The sequence below is a fragment of the Mesoplodon bidens genome (assembly GCF_964165515.1).
Source record: "Mesoplodon bidens genome assembly, chromosome: 18".
NCBI classification, from domain to species: Eukaryota; Metazoa; Chordata; class Mammalia; order Artiodactyla; family Ziphiidae; genus Mesoplodon; species Mesoplodon bidens.
In genome coordinates, this window is record NC_138175.1 from 29,341,592 (window position 1) to 29,362,645 (window position 21,054).

A 21,054-nucleotide genomic window follows, 5' to 3' on the forward strand; every position below is an offset into this window, starting at 1 on the left:
ACTCTTTAAATTGTGGTATGCTTGAATGACTTACTAGCTAGGTATTAGAATCTCTGTAAAGTTTCTAATGAGCAGAAAAACAGAAACAAAAATAATATTCTAAAATGTAACAATGATTATGATATTCAGAAATTCCTTATGGAAAAGTCAAAATCTTTCTGACTGTCAAAATCAAGTTTGGTTAGTAATGGGATGAGCCTAAGGAAGGATCAAGTCCCAGAAACTAGAATAGGGGTCTTAAACTGTGGGTTTTGTACTATCTACCTCAAAATTATTTAGGGGTATACGTTTAAATGCAGATGTCTAATCCCTGTTTCACAGAGTTACTGAATCACAATCTCTAAGGGTGGAATCCCAGAACCTGTACTTTTACTAAGCACTCTTGGTGATTTTCATGAACATTAAAGTTTGAGAATGACTATAAGTAATCTCATTGGAACAAGGCAGGACATCAGGTCCACTCAATAGGCACCAAAAAGAAAAAATCCAAAATGCAGGCAAGACATGCTATCCAGGGAATCTGACAGTAAGTAGAGGGTTCATGTAGACAATTACAGGAGTGGGAGGAAAGTTCTACAATGTCAACACATGGAAATCCAAAAGCGGAGTGATTTGTTAGGAGTCAGGCATTGGCAATAGGTAAAGTTTCAAACAAACTGATGATGGGCATCAGAGATGTAGCAGTTTGTAGTAAGGATCCAGTTGTGCAGACTTGGGTTTAAGGATTGGGTTCTAATTTCTATGAAGTTGAGGAGATCAAAGTAGAACTCCAATCCCAAAGCAGGGTCAGAGTCAGATACAAGAACCTAAAAAATGCCTGTTACTAGAACCAGTCACAAGGACCAAGGTGAGAGCCTACTCCTTAGGGACAAGGTTAGCTCAAAGAAGGACCAGCACAGAGACTAATTTGATATGCAGCCACCAAGCAGCACAACTAGGGGCTCTTGGATTTATCTGCCCATGGCCTGTATCAAGGGTTAGCTTGCCCCAGGGAACTAAGTGGCCCTGATGAAAGGACTGGAAAAGACCTATCTGACCCAACTTCTCATCCCCTACTTGAATTCTCTTTCAGACATAGCCTCAGGATGTTGTCACAGAGGTAACAGTGGTTTTTCTCAGTAGTTATAATGATGGCAGCCAGCTGTGAAAGAGGCTGATTGCTAAATAGAATAGCTCCCTGAGGTGAGCAAGGGGCAACTGGATTCTGGAGCCAACAGCAGGTTGTCTGCACCCCCAAGAAATTCTGAAATGTCACAGCCTAGGGTTGAGAACCCAGGTGTCCTGTGTTCAACTCTATTTTTCTTTAAAATAACAGATCACATTTTCAGTGAAAGAACAACTAATTTTTTTTTTTTTTTTTTTGCAGTGTGTGGGCCTCTCACTGTTGTGGCCTCTCCCGTTGCGGAGCACAGGCTCCGGACGCGCAGGCCCAGCGGCCATGGCTCACGGGCCCAGCCGCTCCGCAGCATGTGGGATCTTCCCGGACCGGGGCACGAAGCCATGTCTCCTGTGTCGGCAGGCGGACTCTCAACCACTGTGCCACCAGGGAAGCCCCCTATTACAACTAATTTTTAGCTCACTATTGGATGAACCCATAAATCCTTTCTTTCATGCTTAAGTTCATGCTTAGAGACTGATATCTGTAAGGTGGTAGAAGCATATGCTGAATTCCTCCACTCCCTCGATGAAACCTTTTCAGCAAGTAGGCAGGGAGCAACTAGTAATCACTAACCAAGCGATTACTAATCTGGCAGATACCCTCCAGGGGTGTGGGAAGTGAGTGAAGAATTGAGATAACTGTCAGAACAAATGCCAGAGAAAATCACAGGAAGGGCAGGACTGAATAGATCTAGTAGAGGCTGTTGAGAGAAGGCCAACCCCTTGTCAAGCTCATCTGTCCCTTTGGTTACTTACCACTGGCTGTCTCACTCCTGGATCTATGCGACTCCTTTGACACTCCTTCCCCAGCCCTGTGGGATGTTCCCCACTCATCCTATTCACCCACAAAGAAATACTCTCAAAATCAATTGGGTGGTGATAATGAGCCATCATGTGCCTGCTGTGCTAAAACAGATATAAGGCAATCTGGAGAAAACCTTTCAAGACAGGCTTTAAAAAAAAATTCCAGTATCTCTAGGAGTGGTGTCACTTCTAAGTTGAAAAATCAAAGTCAAGCTACAGTCCTTTCATAATATTGGCTTGTTTTGTTTACAAAGGTGTTATATTTCTAAAGCAAATGCCATAAGAAGTATGAAAGGTTTACTCGATCTGAAGGGAGGAAAAAAGAAACAGGAACCATTTCAATAGTGGAACAAATGGACCTGGATTCAAGAACTGAATGGATTTGTAACGTTTTCTTGCTTTGCCCTTTGGAGAGGTCTATTGCTCTGCCTTCAATAGTTTCCTAAATATCACTCTCCAAGATCTCTGTTCACTTAACTCAGATTTAGAATTATGGATGTAGAATACAGAAGATGCCTAAAATTCCATTCCTTAATTGAGGAAATTGAGGTCTGGAAAGAGAACAGAATTTCCCAAACCAAGACTAAAAGTTTTGTCTCTTGATTCCTAGTCCAGTGCTCTTTTCACTCTGTTGCCCTTCTTGATGTTACTTTTTTTTAGTTTTGAAAATTACTTTCCCAACCTACTGGGACTAAAGCTTTTCAATATCTTCCTTTAATAGTTGTATATCATCTACTCCCCATTTCTGGTTGTTACCTTTATGAGGGAGAGGGTGTAGCAAAACATGGAGAATATTCTGATAATTATACACTACAAAGATAATCTATTTTGTATTAAGAACTAGGAATAATTTATTGGAATAAATATCATTGGATCATGAATTGTTTAGATAAAGTTCATTTATGATGATCAATAATATCTGACAAAGGGGGGAAGGAGTATTGAGTAAAGTAATAACTCACTAAAATATAAATAATATAATTGGTCTAGGTACTGTTTAAAAAAGAAACTTAAAAAGAATCTGAAAAAGAATATATATATGTGTATATATGCATATATATGTGCATATATGTGTATATATATATATACCCACATATGTATAATTGAAACACTTTGCTGTACACCAGAACCACTGCTGTACACCAGAACCTAACACAACATTGTAAATCAACTATACTTCCGTTTAAAAAACAGCAACTTAGATATAATCTTTGAACCTTGGATCTTAGGGAAGTGGCATAATGTGGCAGAAAGGACACTGTCTTTGAATTCAGAAAATTTGGGTGACCATCTGATTACACAATTTACCAGCTGCATGATCTTAGGTAAATCAGTTGAACTTCCCTAGGCTTAATTTTATTATGCATAAAATGTAAATAGAAATCTGGGCTATTTCAAAGGGTTCTTAAAAGGATCAAATTAAATAATGTATGAGAGAGTGCTATAATTCAAAGATCAGAGACTATATGCATCATGATGGCAGGGGACCTAGTGTGTTGTTTTCAACAGTGTATTCCCAGCGTGTTCCTAGAACAGAGTCTGGCATAGTAAACACAGTAAACACAATAAGTATGTATTAAATAAATGAAGGCAACGATAGGAAAAATTTCATTCTTATCACTATTTTCTTACTGGAGAAATGTTTATGGTAGGATAAAGCCAAGTATCGGAGTACAGCAGAAGTGGAAGAAGCAAAAAAGAAGGAAAGAAGGATTGGTGTCACATCTTTCCTAAAACAGAAGCAGAGGTGGTAGAATCAAAGAAAGGATGATCAAATTGAACAATCCCCAAATTTACCCTTTTGCTTTCCCTGCCCCATTCATCCCACCTCTCAATCCATGAAAATTAATCCCAGTATTAATTTTTTTAAGATTGTCTTTGGGCATCCACCTCTTTAATTTTGGTCATTTTAAGCCATTACATTCAATGTTTTTATTGAAATCTGTATATGTCCTCTCTTTGGTCATTAGGAACAGTGCTGTTTTTAATTTATATTGGATGTAACTAATTCAGAGTCCTCCCTCCTCCTTTTTCTTTCCTCTTCTCTTAGCCCTCTCCAAAGGCTACAGTGGCCAAGGGGAAAGACAGCCAACTGCAGGTGTTCCTTGAGAGGAAAATAAGTTCAGTTCTTTCCTTTCTACTTCAAGCTCTGAATGATCCTAGCTAAAAGTCCTACGGGATGGGTGTCTGGTTGAAAATACATCTCACTCTGCATTACCCTTCTTCAATTTTATAGATGTGCTCCATCACACACACACAGGAATTTTATAAAAATGTTTTTCTCTGCCACAGATGTCAGGGTTTTACAGGCCTTTGGGGAACAGGTAATACACCCAAATGTTAGCTCAACTGAAGAACCATGTTTCCCCACTGGAACACTATGTTCTTGGTACTTGGCAGACTTTGGGAACACCCCAAACCACATGTACTTTAGAGGATGCAGACAGGTCACAAAATTAAATCATTCTAGTCTGGCCAAACACCCTCAACCTACTTCTAGTAAGTTTGAATTAATTGATAGCCTCCCCCTCCCCCAGTCACACTTGTTACAGACAATCCAAACTGGTTTTAACTGAATTCAGATAAATTCACCTACTTTTTGCCTTCACAAACACAACTGACAGGAGCAAACAAAAACATTTCTATCTTTAAGGAGCAATGCGGTAATAAGACTTTGGACCTTGAAGCTTACAGAAGACTAATGAGATAATGTCTAAATGTGTTTGAGCTGCATGTGTGAAAGGCTCTATGGAGATAGAGAATATGATAAATAATGCAAGAAATCTTTGTGTCAGGAAATCTTTTGTCTTCTGGAGGACAAGAGTATTAAATAATATTTTACAAACATGTACCAGCTAATCACATCTGTCAACTCTAGCCCAGGTAGGTTAAAAAGTCCTATTATTCCTATTATAACAAATAAGAATCTTGGTTTCCGATGAAAGATTTTCCAAGAAAATGCCAACAGGAATCACGGCTGTTAGGAAATGCTTTCATTTTAAGCCAAGCTTCCAACTTCAATTTCAGCTCTTGGTCAGTCTTATCAATGTGAAAGCACCAGTCCTAGCCCCCTCCAACTTTCCACTCAATTCAAGCCAAATGCATCCCTGTGGGATTCTCTTGCTATCCTAAATTGAGAAAAATCACAAAGCACACTCTCTTTGGGGTTCTTGAACCATCAAAATACACTCAGCAAATAATGTTCTCAACACTGACCACATAATGGACTTCAATAACCTAAGAGCTCAACTCAATTATCTACAAGCCTTCAAGCAAGTCCCTCCGTTTAAAAGTACACAAAACCTTTATTTCTTCCCATGTCATCTTTTATTCCTAACAATGATAAACTGATTTTTTTCATGAAGTCCGAAAATAACAAATGAGAGACGAAATTTAGCAAAGAATATTCTGATGGAAACTTCAAAAACATTTGGCATATGCTCTTCTCACAAGTTCCTAAATACCAACAAATCTCCCATTTTGTTTGTTTAAAATCAGTATCATTTCATTTTTCAGAATCTTACTTGAAAATAAGTCATTACCTCTTTGAACTCACCCAATCTTAAAAGTTTTCCAGAATCAAGTCACAAAATTTCTATTAGAATAATCAAAAAGTCTCAGAACTGCAAAGAACTTTGATATATGATCTGATTTAGCCCTTGTCTATAGACAGGTGAATTTGGTTAATAGTATTAAAATTGATGACCTGTGGACAATGGGCCATGCTTGACCTTTTGGGATATATACAAAGTGGTAACTCCCTCACCTCAAAGGAGTTTATAGTCCAGTGATATGTTTCCTGAGCACATCACTTGGGGGAGAACGTATGATTGTAAAAATGAACAACATCAGGCTCCACCTCAGACTCACTGATTCAGAAATTCTAGATATCCACCCAGGAATCTGCATTTTAAAAAGCATCCCACGTAATTCTTATGCACAATAACATTTGATAACCACTGTTCTGGTAGGTATGAGAGATGTGCACAAAATAATATTAAGACCAGTCAGAGAAGCACTGAATAACAGCTAACAAGGACAATAGGATAAGGATAATAATATCTTCTAGGGACATAAAAAAAAATTGGATCAGCATCTTCCCTCATTAATGCCAGATATTTATCAGAAAACTCTAAGTCATTTCTTAGCCTTACCTAGACATTCTTCAAAGTTATATTCACCACTAAGTTAGAGTGTGAGCTATCAATTTTATAATAAAAACCCTTAGTGCAGAAACTTAAAAATCTCTAGTGATCTACCATTCTCCCCAAAATGCCTAATACATTTGACATTTAGTTTTATTTCATTTAGCTCATGAACCACACATTTTAGCCTATTTTCTTCCCACGAGGAGAGTAACGTCTATAAGGAATAGTAATTCTCATAAGTTTTTCCTTTGACAGAAATACAAAAACTACTAAACATAAAGAAAATTTGAATTCAGAAACAGGAGAGATATTTGGACTTTAAGAATGTAAGCTATTAGTAGAATTAATTGGCACAGATTCTCTACAAGACCTAGCACTTTGTTCAGAAAAATCACCTAGGGAGTGGATACCAATACAGATTTTAGAATAGTCTGACTTGGTAGAAGTAAGATGGGTAACTGAATTTTTAACAAGCACCCCAGCTGATTCTGATGTGAATTGTTTTGAAACATTCCAGGGATTTCAAGATTTCAGGAAGCCAAGCTCATGTCTAAACCTCCCTTTGAGTCTAAATCAATACATTAAACACAGTAGATGGTCAATACATGCATATTTAATTAAAGTAACCTCAAAAGGGAACTTTACGGAAATTCAGTTCATCAAATCAGAGCCCACATTCTGTAAGTTAGACCTGGAGGATCTTGCTTATATCGTAAATTACTGTCCTCCAGAATAGGAGCCACATGTGGTACAAAAGCAGCTCAATGTAGGCTTTTGTTGTTCCTTTTAGAAAGTATATAAAATATTCTGATCACCTACTTTTAAAATTAAAAGTATGCTGAACCATGTGTGGTAAGGGCTATAGTTGACCTAAGGTGGGGTAAAGGAGAATTATTCTTTTGGTCAACAGGAACAATCAGAGAAATATAGTTCTGAGGATCATATAAAATAAAACCAAATTGAATCCGTCCCTGATTACTTCTGATGTTAGGACTATAATTTCCTCATTCCCACAGGAATTAACTATGGACAAATTAAACACTTGTGGTATTATCTAATTACTAATAACTCACAGAGAACTGAGATGTTATCCTTACTTCTTTTGGTGGGGGGGGGCCCAGAATATGATTGGTTTCTGGAGTTGTAAGCTTTCTGTGAGTCTAGGAAGTATGATATATATATGCAGACATAAATATATATATATTTAAATATAAAATAAATACGTATAACATGTCCTCTCTCAAATAGTCCACAAACCTGTAAAAGGAGCCCTGCATTAGTACTAAATGACTGCATGACCTTGAACAATTTATTCAGCCCCTCAGAGGCTCAGTTTTCTCAGCTGTAAAATGGGTACCCAGGTTGATATGGGCCAGGCTCTTTCCACTCAGCCATGACACTGCTCACACCACAATGCCTAACTGAGGTTTATGTGGGAGGATCACTAGAGATAATTTTCAGAAAAGTGCTCTGTAAGCTGTAAAGCACTCTACAGGTGAAGCAGATCATTATTAGTCTTTTATGAAGCCGAGCTATAAAGATGCAAAGTGACCCAGAAAAAGAAAACAGCGTAGACAAACCTGAAATACAACACCTACAGTGCCTAGAACATTACCCTGTCCATGGCAGGTACGTGCTTAGTAAGTATTGAGCAAAGAAAAACACAAAACATAGGTTTGTGCCTCCACCATACTAGGTATGATACCAAGAAGGAATAAATATACCCAAAATCAAAGATAGTTTGATTCAACCATGTAAACCACAATGCCCCAAGAGTCTAAGATCTTCAATTAAAAATTACTTCATATGAAAGAGCATTAAAATGTAAAATATGACCCACCATTTACAAAGAAATGGTTATGGTCTTACCTCTTCAGTATTTCAGATGCAGCCTCGTAGGGATTGCAGAATCTGGGTGAGGTGGCTGAATTTTTTCCCTATATCTGAGAGATCTGCATAACCATCCTAGCAACCTTTAAAAGAAATAACAAATTCTATAGAATATTGGTCACCTAAGCTCTGTTTTGGATCTGGGAGGCTGATTTTTAGTGACAGCCAGATTTTAAGCAAACCAGATTCATCCCCTAAGCTCCCCTCCTCAATACACACACAAAAGGAGACTGGGTAGGGGTGGAGGGGCAAGTGGGGAAGAAGTTATTTACTTTATAAAACAATTCTTTATAAGAGTCCTTTGTCAGTTTTCTACAATATTTAAATGTGATCTAAGTTTAAATATTCAAATTACATTACATACAACTTTTGACATAGACAGCTATTTGTGGAATGAGGCAAACCCAAACTGGGAAACAACAAATTGAAAAATTCAGGGGAAAAAATGTTTTCTTCTGTGTGGGCCTTAATTGCCCCCCCCATTGCAAATGTATTTTTATGCTGGGTAACATTTCCAAAAACAGGGGTGTTTTTTCTATTGTTGAAATGAAGCAAACAAGTTTGCCTTCAGAGCCACAAAAATGCCCAACTATTAGAAAAAACGTTTTCCACTGGCCGGTTGCCTCTCCTATCCCCATGCAATCTTTCCTATTGGCCCCTTTTTCTAGGAGGGCCTCTGAGGCTGTCTGATGGAACTGATTGTAAAACCATTTTGTGCAGTGAGAACTAATTTCTTCAAAATCTCAGAGACCACCTAGAACATGCCCGATCTTTGGCAGAAGTGTATGTGTTTCCTCAGTATTTGATGAGTTGTACGCTGAGTAACTGACCCAGGGTTGCTGGGTCTTTATTTTAAAAAGAGATGGGGCCGGGGAGTGTTTTCAAAGATTTAGAGGAAGAAGCTCTCTTCTCTCAAAATCTATTCATTTAATGTATTTGTGTTTCGGGAAGAGGCAGGACAAGAGGGCTCAGTGCAAAAATCTCAACGGAACTAAACCTTTCAAAATGAGCAAAAGCATTTAAGTTCTGTGTTGAGAAAGTAAGCATCACTCGCATGAAAACCTGTCCCTCCCATCCAAAAGCTGCCCAGTGTGGGAACTGTCTCCTGCGTTGCCCTTTTGGCCGGCAATCTTGGAGCAGGGTCTGCGATGGCAAAGGGAGGCAGAGGCTCCATGAGAACAGGCCCTGGCTTTGTCTCATCCTGCTGTGTTCCTCTCCTCACAGCCTCCTCTCTCACATACTAGGTGCTCAATAAATGTTTGTGGGACGCAGGAAGCGAAAAATCCGAATCTGCCCCTACGCCCCAAGGGCGAATGATTGGGAACGCAGGTTCCCTCAGAACCACGGTCTCCTCAAGTTAACCGAGGCCACCTGACCTCGGCAGCTACGGCCCCAGCAGCCGGAGAGCAACCAAGAAGGCGCGCTGCTGGAGCCAAGATGGAGAGGAGGCAGGAGAGCGAGGGAGGCGGCGCCGGCCGCGACCTAGTGGACCCACCTGACGGTGGCGCGGGCGACCCAGCCCCGAGCTCGCGTTGACCAGGCCCGAGCCGCCAGACCACTGAGCGAGGGCGGAGGCGGAGGCGGAGGCGGAGGCGGGGAGGGGCGCCCCGGCTCGAGCCCGGCCCCAGGCCCCGCCCCCGCTAGGCCTCGCATGAGCCCACCTCAGGGAGCCGCGGGCCCTGAGGGGAGTGGGGGGAGGGTGGGGGAGGGGAGGCCGCGCCGCGCGCGCGCCCCCGCTAGTTACGCGGACCTCAGCGCGCGCGCCTCCCCCGCCCCCCGCCCCCCCCGTCTCGGGGGCCCGGCGCGCGGCCCTGTTGACGTCAGCAGGCGGCTGGCCGTGCGGGGTGCGCAGAGCAGCTGGCGCACTCGCGCGCTGCGCTCGCCCCCTCCCCCGCCCGGTCTGTGGCGCGCGCGCGCTCGCTCGCTCGCTCTCCCTTCATTTTTTTTCTCCCCTCCCTCCCAGCGTCTCTCCTCTCTCGCTCCCCCTCGAGCTCCCGGCTGCCCGCGGCTCCGTCGCGCTCTTCCTTTCTCTTCGGTAGGCTCCACCGAGCGATGCGAGCTCTGGGAAACAGCGACGCCGTCTCCCGCTAGAGACTTGCCCCCCGGCCCGGCCCCTTGCCCAGCCCTGCCCAGCGCGCGGGGGTCGGCGAAGGCGCCGCGGACGCACCGACGGCTGAGGAACAGCGATGCAAATAAACTAGCAGCACCCCCTAACTCACTCCCTCCACACCCCGCGCCGCCTCCTCCTCCGGCAGCAGCGGCAGAAGGACCCACCCTGCCCCCCACCCCACCCTCCGCCGGCTCCGGCTGCGATTCCTGCCTCGACTATTATTTTATTTATTTTGGGTCGTGCACAAGCTTCAGTGCCTGCAGCCCGCGCCTCCTCGGACCGCGGGCGCCTCCTCCCTCGGCTCCGGAACCCCAGACCCCGGCCACCCTCGCCTCGACACCCCCAGAGCCCCGCCAGCTGCCGCGAGTCTCCGCGGCTGGAATCTTGTTAGAGGCTGTCTTTTTGGGGGGTTCTGTTTTCCCGACATTTTTGTTTTCAGCCAAGGGGAGGCTATCGTGATTTTTTCCCCTTTGAGCCCAGGCTCTGCTTTCTGGGGGGGTGGGGGGCGCGCCGAGCCGGGGAGCCGTGCCAGCCGAGTCGTGCGGGCTGTGGCAGGGAAGGGGCCACCATGGGATGTACTCTGAGCGCAGAGGAGCGAGCCGCCCTCGAGCGGAGCAAGGCGATTGAGAAAAACCTCAAAGAGGATGGCATCAGCGCCGCCAAAGACGTGAAATTACTCCTGCTGGGTAAGGACCGGGACTGCCACCCCCCTCCCCCGATCCCGGCCACTCTGCACCCCCCCACCAGTCCCCCCCAACTCGCTCCTGGGGAGACCTGGTCCCCGAGTTGGCACCACCATGTGCCCAGGATCGCCCACTCCCTCGCATGCCTTACCCCCCAACCCCCCACCCCGGTCCCCTAAGCTGACACTCACCAAATTTTCCCCCGTCTGTCCCAACAGGGGCTGGAGAATCTGGAAAAAGCACCATTGTGAAGCAGATGAAGTAAGTCCCTGTGGCATTGGGATTTGTACTTTTATTAAGCATAATTTTAAAATAATTTTTATTACCTTGCTCACTTCACATTGCTCTCCAGGCCCGGTTTTTAATTCGTGCACACACACACAAACACACGCACACGCATACACACACCTGAATTTGACTCCCCTCCCCCAGGCCCTGCGTTGGTTCTGGGTCCTCCACCCCAACTCCCAGGGTGGGTGTTTTCTTCTCCGGGGGGGTGGTGGAGGGAAGGGGAGCGCCTGTAGTTGTATGAATGACAGCGTCCGCCATATTGATCAGAACATCACATTATTGGCATGATTATGATCATTACTCTTGATTGTGTGGTGTTTCCTGTGTGTCGCTGCCTCTATTTCTATCTCTGTGTCTCTGTATCATTCTGTTTCTATTTCTCTCTCCTCCTTCCTCCACCCCCTACTCCACATCCATAATCCCACTTCCCCCTACTCTTCTCCTGGGGCAGTGATTTTTGAACTTGGCTAAAACGTGGAGGGGACCCAGCCCTAGGCTGGGGTGGAGTATCAAGTGTCTGCTGTTCATGGATTTGGTGCTGAATTAGAGGCTGTGGTTTCTGCCCCTCCTCCCCACCCCCAAAGGACGGAGGTTGGGGGAAGGGGCGTGTGGTAGGGGAGGGGGTGGGTGTCCAAGCGAATGTGGCTGGCGCAGGTGTATCCAAGGTAGAGGTGGAAGGAGGACGCTGGCTGTGAGGCTGAATGCCCGCCCCTTGCTGCTCCCCCGCCTTTCTCCCCCACCCTGCCAGCCTTTGCTCTCCTGACACTGGCAGTTTTCGTTCACTCTGTGGCCTTTATCAATGTATTTATTTACACTCTGCATAGGCTGTGTTCCGTGTAATCTACCCACAATGCGGATTTCAGGCCCCACTTGCTGCACCACCCCCTTCTGCCTTAGATATCAGTTTCCCCTCCTAATTAACTGGGGGTGGATTTGAGTGATGGTTGAAAATTAAAACAAAATGGGATATTCCTTCCCTTCCACACTTTCTCAGCAAGGAGCCTTGCCCCTCCTTCCTACTCCCAGGCTTGCTTCTTGCCCCATCCACTCCTGGTTAGCAGTTCCTGGTGAGCCCACAGGCAGCTTTGCTTGGGGAGGGGGTGACCTTAGGAAAGGGGTGCGCGCCCTTGGGCCTCCTAGCCCCGCTGCTTCCGTCGGCCTGTCGGTTCGGGACGGAGGAGTTCGTTAAGACCGTTTAGCGAGGATTCCACGTCGCTTTGCTGTGACACCTTCGTGCACACACAGCTCCTAATTAGGGGTTGCTGTGCAGTAAACAAAAATGATTATTTTTCAGCTTGACAGAATAGCCGAAGTAATTGCATCCCGTAGGAAAACAATGGAAAGTAAAAACCCCTTTCGCAGAAAGGTGGGTGGGAGAGGAAGCATGCTTGCGGTTTCAGAACCAAGATACAAAAAATCTTGCATGTGTAACAGGCATGACAAGCGGGTTCTAGGCGGCGCCATGATGGTAGGGAGTAGCGACTCGGAGACAATTTCTCCCGTCTGCTTGACGTGTTCTTATTTTTGTTCGAGAGCTCCCTGGGGCTTTCTGTGCAGAGGCCCCTCGGCTTGCCGCACCCAAATTATCCACGGGTAATTTGGCCTGGGGCTTCTTTGAAGCTTGTGCAACCCAAATGGATGGGAAGGCGGGGCCTGGGGAATTGCTCGTTGCAACAAGGTGCACGTTGCATCTGCCTGGAGGAGGCCTTGCAGGTCGGTAAATGCAAGCAGCACCACCCCTTTCTCCCTAAAGGGGACGTTTCAAAACTTCAGAACTCTAATCTGCAGTGGCAGGCTTGCAGCCCAGTAGAAGCCCCAGCCACCGGAGCTGGGTGAGGTTTCAGGCGCTGCGAGTGGTGGACAGCGCCCAGCCGAGGCTGGAAAAGTCGAGGAGGCTCAGCTTGGTGGCGCTCGGCTCGGCTCGGCGCAGGCTGGGCGCGAGGCTCGGAGGGACTCGGCAGTGTTCGGAGCCGAGCCGGGGCCTCGGCGGAGAGAGCCGAGCCTCTTCGAAGGAGGCCGAAGGCATTCGGAAACGCTCGGTTGAGGGAAGCGGGGTGTATGCTAGAGTCTGGAAATTAACTTTGAATTTGCCAAAGCAACTCCTTACCTGCTTTTCCTGAACAAGCCCCATAACTTAGGTTGATTTAATAAGAAGTTTAAAAATATCCTGAAGGATACCTCGCCTTTTTTATTCAAACAGAGGCACGCTCTCCAAGGAGATAGGCGTGCCATTTTAGAATGAAATTTCCTAATTATGTACTGGGGCAGAAAATGTTAAATGAAGGCTGTATTTAGACTTCTCCGGGAAAGTCTTCTGCGTCTCATATTTGGTTACACGGGGGGGGGGGGTGGGCGGAAATCAAGCGTTAGCTATTTCAGATGGTTAAATCAGACGTCCTGGCACTTTCTCTCTCTTCCCTGCACTCCCCCCTTTATCACCCGACAGGACGCCTTTCTGGAGAAAAATAACAGGCAGAATTGAGATTTTGTAGGTAAAACTGTTAGTATATTTTTAAAAATACACCAGTTCTCTTTAGGAAATGAGTAAGTTTGCTCAAAAGGTGAGTCAGAAAGATTTCTGGCCCATGTAAATTTTGCCACAAGGGACCCTAGTGTCCTGTCCTCCTGAAGCATTCATGAATGGCAGCTTTTCCTGTAAGCCCTCCAGCTTGGCTTGAAATAAATCAGATCAGGGCCTTGTGCCAAGCTGGATGCAGGACTTGTTTTATTAACCACAAAATGTGAGATTGGTGTCACTGTATCCTAGTGACGAATTCTTTTGAGCCTTCCCTTGCAGAGGTGATTTTCCAGATTGCCACTTGGGTGAGAGTCACTTGAATCAGGAGAACTGTACTTATGGGTGGGGCTGGCTCTGAAAATCTAGGTGGCATTTACAAAACGCAATTTTGGACTTGCCTGGCCAGTATGATTGGTTAACAACCTATCAGACCATACTTACGAGTTAATCAGGATGCTCTTTTATTTCACCTGGGCAGATGAAATTAGAGCGTTCTCTGTGAGTGATGCCCTGTGAGAACTCGATGACTTCCTAATGGGGACTGGGGTTTAATAGCTCAGCTTGTTGCATTGAGAGGAAGAATATTGATATTGAGACATCTCCAGATCCTTTTTAATCAGCATTTCCAGAGGAGCAAAGAGCCACTCCATTCAGCGTACATTCTTATCCACGTTATGGCGTGCTGATTAGAAGACGGACGGGGCTTCCATATATGCCTGTAGTAACTGAAATTATATTACAAAGGCAGATGCTGCTTAGAACAAAGTGTTAACACCCATACCAGCCTAGGAACATTGCAGGGAAACTGACCTTTGACATTCTTTTGCTTGATACATGTTGCAGTGGGAAACTCGCATCCATTAAGAGAGGCTATGTGTTAGACTGTCATTTGAAAAGCGTGATTCTTAATACTTCATTAAAATTTTCATTTGAAAATAGCTTGCTAGGTTTTTTTTCCTTTGTGTATGTGATTGTGAACTAGTGTTTGGGAGCTCTGTGTCGGACAATCCAGAACATTTCCGTACTGAGAAATAAACAATGATCATTGAGACGGCAAAATATAATTTTACACATATCATGAGTAATCAGTGACTTTTTATGTGTGACATTTTAAATAATTTTGCTTGTTAGGAGGTCCTGACCTCACCTGTGATACAGCCTCGTCATTTTTGCAGTCAATCAGGGGACTCTTTTCTTCCAATTAATCAAAATTTTAACAGCAAGTGTTAATTTTATTTAATCACCAAAACCCTCTCAAAGAAATCTCTTCAGGCATTATATATGGAATCAACAGAATCACTTTAAGTGACTTCCCATTCTGAGCAAATAGTGACAACTACTTGGACCGTCTACCTGATGAAAATGTAAAATGAACTGTGGAATTGCTATGGACACCACAGTTTGTCCTCATTTGAGATGTTGAATTTTCTGTGATGTCATATTCAGGCTAGCTGTTGTCTCTGGAGCATTAAGTGAATTTTTAGGGAACTAGAGAGTCCGAAGGTGACAATTGAGGCCTGGCTTGCTAGCTGGTAGGCTTTATATAAGTGAACACAGTAAAGTGGAGCACTTTGGATGTGTGTTCCTTTCCAAGGTGCTTGCTCAGTGCCACTGGTAAAACAAAATTTAAGGATTTGCCTGGTGAAGACACCATTGCTCATACAAACATCCCAGCCCTTCCAGTAGGATTGGAGTCTGAGGACAGACCCTACCAGACAGGGAAGACAATCTTAAGATTGCCAAAAGCTGTTGGTTTCCTCCTACCACCTGACCCTGACTTTGTAATTAGGGTTCAGGGCAAGGGCTTAGGTTCAGGGCAAGCCTGTGTTCATTCAGCGCACCGCTGTTTGGCACCGGCTAAGTGGCAGGCATGAGAGGAGGTGAATAGCAGCTTGCAGCCATTACTCAGTAAAAGTACAGTTGTCTGAAAGGGCGTTTCCTGCACATCCCCAAACGGTCCCATGTTGGGGCAGCGCTCCATTGAGAGCTCCTCGATCTGTGGACTTCTTGTTTCTGCAGTCATCTCTTTGGCTGCTTTGCTCCCCCTCCCCTTCCTCCTGTCTCCATGTTTATTCAAATGGAATGCACCTCTCTCTCTGGAGACAGTGTGAGCGCAAACAGAATGTCAGATCAAGTAGCAGATGAGTTCTCCTTTGCTGATGGATGGTGCTGTCTCCCTTCTTACTGTTCACTGAGCTGTAAATACCAGCAGACCTTCCTGCCAGAAGAGTAGCACACAGTCCACCTGATCTCCTCAGGAATCAGCTGTGGAATTCTTGAACCTCAGTCACCTGTTGGATTCTGAAATCGAACCCGTGTGCTTACTGAAAGGGTTGTTGCTGATGAGATTAAATGGATGAAGCTTCATGCAGGATTGACAAGACTCCAAAGGAATCCAGAATTTCTAGTCTCTGTGTGGGGCTAGATTAGATTTATAGTGCCCAGAGTCAGAGGACTGTCTTGTTTTTTTAGGACTTGGAACTCCCCAGATTATATCATGCATCTTAGCCACACCTGCTAAAGATAGGACAGGATCACTTATGTTTTTCAGCTTCTCACTGTTAACACTGGAGATTTAATATGAGTAGAATAAGGTCATATTTTTCTGACATGTGCTCAGTCAATCTGGATGCAGGGACTTGGTTCCCTCTCTCCCAGGGTGTTCTAAGTCTCTCATTTCTTACAAAGCTAGACGGACCATTATCACAAGAGCACATTTTGATCTGAAAGACGGTAGACAAGCTGGTGAGGAGGTGATTTCAAACTGAAAAAAACATTTTGGAAAGAATTACCCCAAAATATGACAGTAGCAAAGAACAACTTTTGATTTTGAAAATTTTTTAAAAATGTGCACGTATGTGTATGTTTACATACATACTGCATGGATTTTAAAATGGTTAGCAGATGCTGTAAGAAGAGCACTTCACCTCACTTTATTGACTGCATCATAAAAAGCTTGAAGGTGCTCAAACTGCATTCTAAGAATTTGTTCAAACCAGTATCACATTCTTATTTTATTCTATGTCTCTCATTTATGCACAATACTGGTTAGGAAAGAAACCTCCTGAGAAATCGGTCATTAGCATAGCGGAGGAAGGAGAGAAAGGAGCAGTGACCTGTTAGTGGTTCAAAGAGATAGGTGGATTCCTATTGAGAGAAGCCGTTTAGCGTGCTTTTAAAACTGAGAGGCAGTTAGCAGCTTGGGCTCTGTAACCAGGCTGCTTGGCTTTAAATCTTGACTCTACCACTAACTAGAAGTGTGCCCTTAAACAAGTTACTTTTTTGTGCCTCAGTTTCCTTGCCTGTAAAATAGGGCTGATAATAAAAATACCTAACAGGGTTGTGAGCATTAAGTGATGTAATACATGAAATGCCCTTTTAACAGTTTTCTAGAAATCATTTTACACATGTCAGCTACAGTTTTGATTCCTTTGATTGATTAGTGGGTGTTCCCTTCCCATATGGAGTTCTCAAGTATGTGGGCCTTAGCTTCCCTGAGAGCCAGAAGTGGGGCGCTGTGGTTCACGCTCAGGGCTTCTTCCCCTTGCCTGCTCTGCAGCATCAGTTATATAACTAACTGTTGTCATAAGTGATATGACATTTTTGATGGCGCAGCTGCTTCAGCCCAGGAGGCTGGAGTGATATTACAGAGAGTGGGAGAGAGCGCTGGACCAGGAGTCGAGATAGGTGGCTCTGCTCCTGCTGCTCTGGGGGCTCCGTTTCCTGGAGTAGTTGGCCCAGGGCTACCCCAAGCTCCTTTCCTGCTCTAAGTGAGCTATGAAATTGGGAATTACCTTCATGTTCAGATTCTTGAGGTCTTTGATGCGAGGTTCTAAACATAGAAGAATCAATTCTGGCTCCCTCCTGAGGGGGTGCGGGGTACCCATGAAAGCTCTTTTAAGGCCAAGATAATTGCAGAATAGCAACCTCAACCACAAAGCTTTCTCAGCCAGGAAAGTCAGTCCTGAGAGGCATTTAGAGAAAACCACCTCTAACCAAACTTTTCATGCAGATGTGCTTCTCAAACCAAAGAGGAGGATCTGAAAGTATCCTGTGATTGAGAAACAGGATGTTTCTGGGAGGAGGGACCCAGTGACATGTTAAAGGAAGAAGTGGTTTGTCTGTGGCTTCCAGGATGCTTAGAAATGGAGACAGCCCTGACTTCCACCCTGGATGGGAGGGCTACATAGACAGGAAGGAACTTGCCGGGGTTCAGGTGCCTAAGATCCAGGGAGTTGGGAGATTTGCAGAATAGTTAAAGGGGAGGATCAGGAGAGCTGTGTTTTAATTTTGGCTCCTTCTCTAACTTGACTTTGGGCAAGTCGTTTAGCCCCTCTGAGCCTCAGTCTTTTCATCTCTTACTTAGGATATGAGCTAGAATTCCTCAGGCCTCTTTCAGGATTCTAGCTCAGTAAATGCAAAGAGAAACCTAGAAGCCTGAAATGCAGGGGGGAATAGTAGGAGTATTTACCGCCCACAGCTTTTATCTGCTGAGCCATCTTTAGTTCTAATTTTCTTTACAGAAAAGAGGAAAAACACTGTGCTTTTCATAGCACCAAAAAATTAAAGTAAAATAAAATCCTGCAAGGCTAATAGTCGGTGCCTTGAATTTGTCCCCCTGCTCACTTGATTTCTCAACCAAGAATAGAGGAAAGGGAGATAATATATTTAAGGATAGGACTGTATCACCAAGAATTTACCCTGGATTCCCTGCTGATGACTTAGCCAACAGATAGGTTTTCTGTGGAAAATTGTTACTTATGGGAACAACTTCCCCATGCTGTAAAATCAACCTGGGCCACCTGCCTCCAGAGTCTTAGAGCACTAATATTTATTACACAGTGCAAATTAATTAGGTGTTTATGTATCTGTCTCCCTTGCTAGTCTGGGTGCCCCCTCCCTACCAGGGCTCCCTAAAGCAGGAATGGTGACTTATTTTTGCTCATCATACAGCACTGAGCCCAATGTCTGGCACAAAGGAGGTGTTTAATAAATGTTAGTTGGAGAAAAGAGAGAACTGAGGTGCACAAAGAATGCAAACTCATTTCTACAAAAGACGGAATAATAATATTGAAAGCCTTTGATGGTCATAGACTGTGTTCGTCATTTTCAATCCCATCTGTTATCCTCATTTGTTTCTTCTCATCAACCTATGAGGAAATACAGTCATCAATTCCATCTTACAGATGAGGAAGTGAGGGTCAGAGAAGTTAGGTTAACTGTGTAACTTAACGTCACACAGCTTAGTAAGTGACAGCAATGTATTGAGATCATGATTTGCCTAATTCCAAAACCTATGTCCTTTCCATTCTAATACCACACAGTTCTTACTAGACCACCACTAGTGTGGGCAATAGAGAGCTGGCAGGCCAGGACCCAGTACCCATCAGCAGACAGTATGGCACAAGCCTTGATTGAGGTCAGTGGCTGAGAGAATAGCAAGTGGTTGGTTGGGGCCAGTTTCCTTCTGGAGGTGGAGGTGGTGGTCACCATCGTGTATCACATTGATTCTGACACGAAAGTGGTTCCTAATCATCATCTGGACAGCTCCTGGAATCATTTTCCATTCCTGCCTCAGAAGTGTGGGCCATTAGTAGGTGGCAACAGAGAGGAACTGCCACTGAAGGTTCAGGCTTTGGTGGAAGGAAGTGGTCGGAGAAGACTTGGGAAAGACAGGATAGTAGGATATCCATCCATTCAGCCAGCCAGCCAGCCAGCCAGCCACCCAGCTGTTAATCCATCTGCTCACCCATAAGCACTTACTGAGCACCTAGTGTGAGCTAGACATATACATGATGCCATGGAAGTAGGGAGGAAGGTCTTAGTCCCTGCTCTTGAGGAACTCAGCCTAATGGGAGATATGTGTAAAAGACCCTTACACCTCAGAGCAGGAAGTGCCACGGGGCTGTGGGAGAACAGAGGGCACCTTCTCTAGGCAGGAACATTGGCCAAGAGAAATGACACATGGGCTGAGTCTTAAAAATGAGTGGTAGTTAGCAGGTGGAGAAAAGGAATGCCAGGCAGAGGGACCAACATGTAAGAAGGCACTGAGATATGTCGCCACATGGAACATGCTGGGAATGTGAAATAATTTGGTTTGATTAGAACACAATATATAAAAGGAGTGTCAAGAGATGGAGGATAAAAGATGAGACAGAGATCCGGTCGTGAAGGGCCTTCTTATTGTGCCAAGGACTTTGGATTTTATTCTGAGTATAATGAGATGCCACCAAACGGTTTTTTTAAATTCAAGTATAACTGACATAACATTATATTAGTTTCAGGTGTACAGTGAGATGATTCGGTATTTGTATATATTGCAAAATGATCACCACAGTAAGTCTAGTTAACATCCATCACCATACATAGTTAAAATTTTTTACCTTGTGATGAGAACTTTCAAGAACCAGAGAATTTTAAGGAAATGGGTTGGCAGGATCGCTTTGTGCGTTAGAAAGATCACCTACGTGGACTGGAGGAATCAGGTTCTGAGGTTAGGAGACCAGATGGAAAGTTATTTCTGTGATCCAGGTGGGAAAAGATTAAGAACTAAACTAAAGTGGTGGTAGTGGGAGGTGGGAAAAGGAGATAGATTTAAGAGCTATTTGGGCGGTGCAATAATAGAATTTTTTTCATGATCAACTGGAATGGCGTTGAGGAGGAACTACATTTTAAAGGATGTAGACAAAAATGAGTCCAGGATTCCTGGTTTGGGCCACTGGTGGGATGGTAGTGCCGTTCCCTGAGATGGAGAAATGCAGGAGGAAGAGGGAAGGCTTGAGGAGAAGAATGCTGACTTATTTTGGTCATGTTTGGTCCTGATTCTTGTGGGTCATCCAAGTGGAGATCCCTGGCAGGCAGTTGGATATGTGGATGAGGAGATAGGATGCACTTGGGGAGAAGGGTCAACTTGGAATTCTGTGGTGCTCATGGGCAGTGAGAGCCTTGAAAGTTGGGAATCTCACCAGGCTAAGTGAGAAGGGGAGAGAAGGCAGAGGATGCATCTCCCCCCCACACACACAGCTCCAGGAGCTGAGAAACGTCTAGGGAGAGGAGCCTGTGATGGAAAGCAAGAAGGAGTGAGCTAAGAGGCGGAAAAGAAAATCCAAGGCAGAGCAGCATCATGGGAGCCAAGGAAGGAAAGAATTTCAAGAAGGTGAGGAAGTAGTTAAGTTGAGTCGGATACTGCAAGAGTCAAATAAGATGAAGATTGGCAGGTGACCATTGGGTCTGGAAACTTGTTGGCAACCTTGGCAAGAGCAGTTTCAATAGAGTGACAGGAGAAGAGACAAATTGCAGTGGGGTTAAGCATGTGGGATTGAGGAAGTTGTGGCCACAAATGGAGTCTCCTGGAAAAGAAACTGGAACTGTAGAAGGAAGGTGGGAGAAGGGGGGAGGGCTCAGGGAGGATTTATTTGACCTCATTTGGCTCCCATGTGGGGACTTGGATCC

General features: G+C 44.6%; 1 protein-coding gene across 3 annotated transcripts in view; it reads left to right on the forward strand.

Moving 5' to 3' along the window:
* The first annotated feature begins 9,907 nt into the window (after positions 1-9,907).
* Positions 9,908-21,054, forward strand: part of GNAO1 (G protein subunit alpha o1) — a 171,071-nt gene continuing 159,924 nt past the window's right edge. For all 3 annotated transcript variants that reach the window (XM_081215488.1, XM_081215487.1, XM_081215490.1), the window contains exons 1-2: positions 9,908-10,796; positions 11,012-11,054. In XM_081215488.1, coding sequence (XP_081071614.1) covers positions 10,679-10,796; positions 11,012-11,054 — 161 coding nt within the window. In that variant the 5' untranslated portion in view covers positions 9,908-10,678. The remainder of the gene's footprint in view (positions 10,797-11,011; positions 11,055-21,054) is intronic.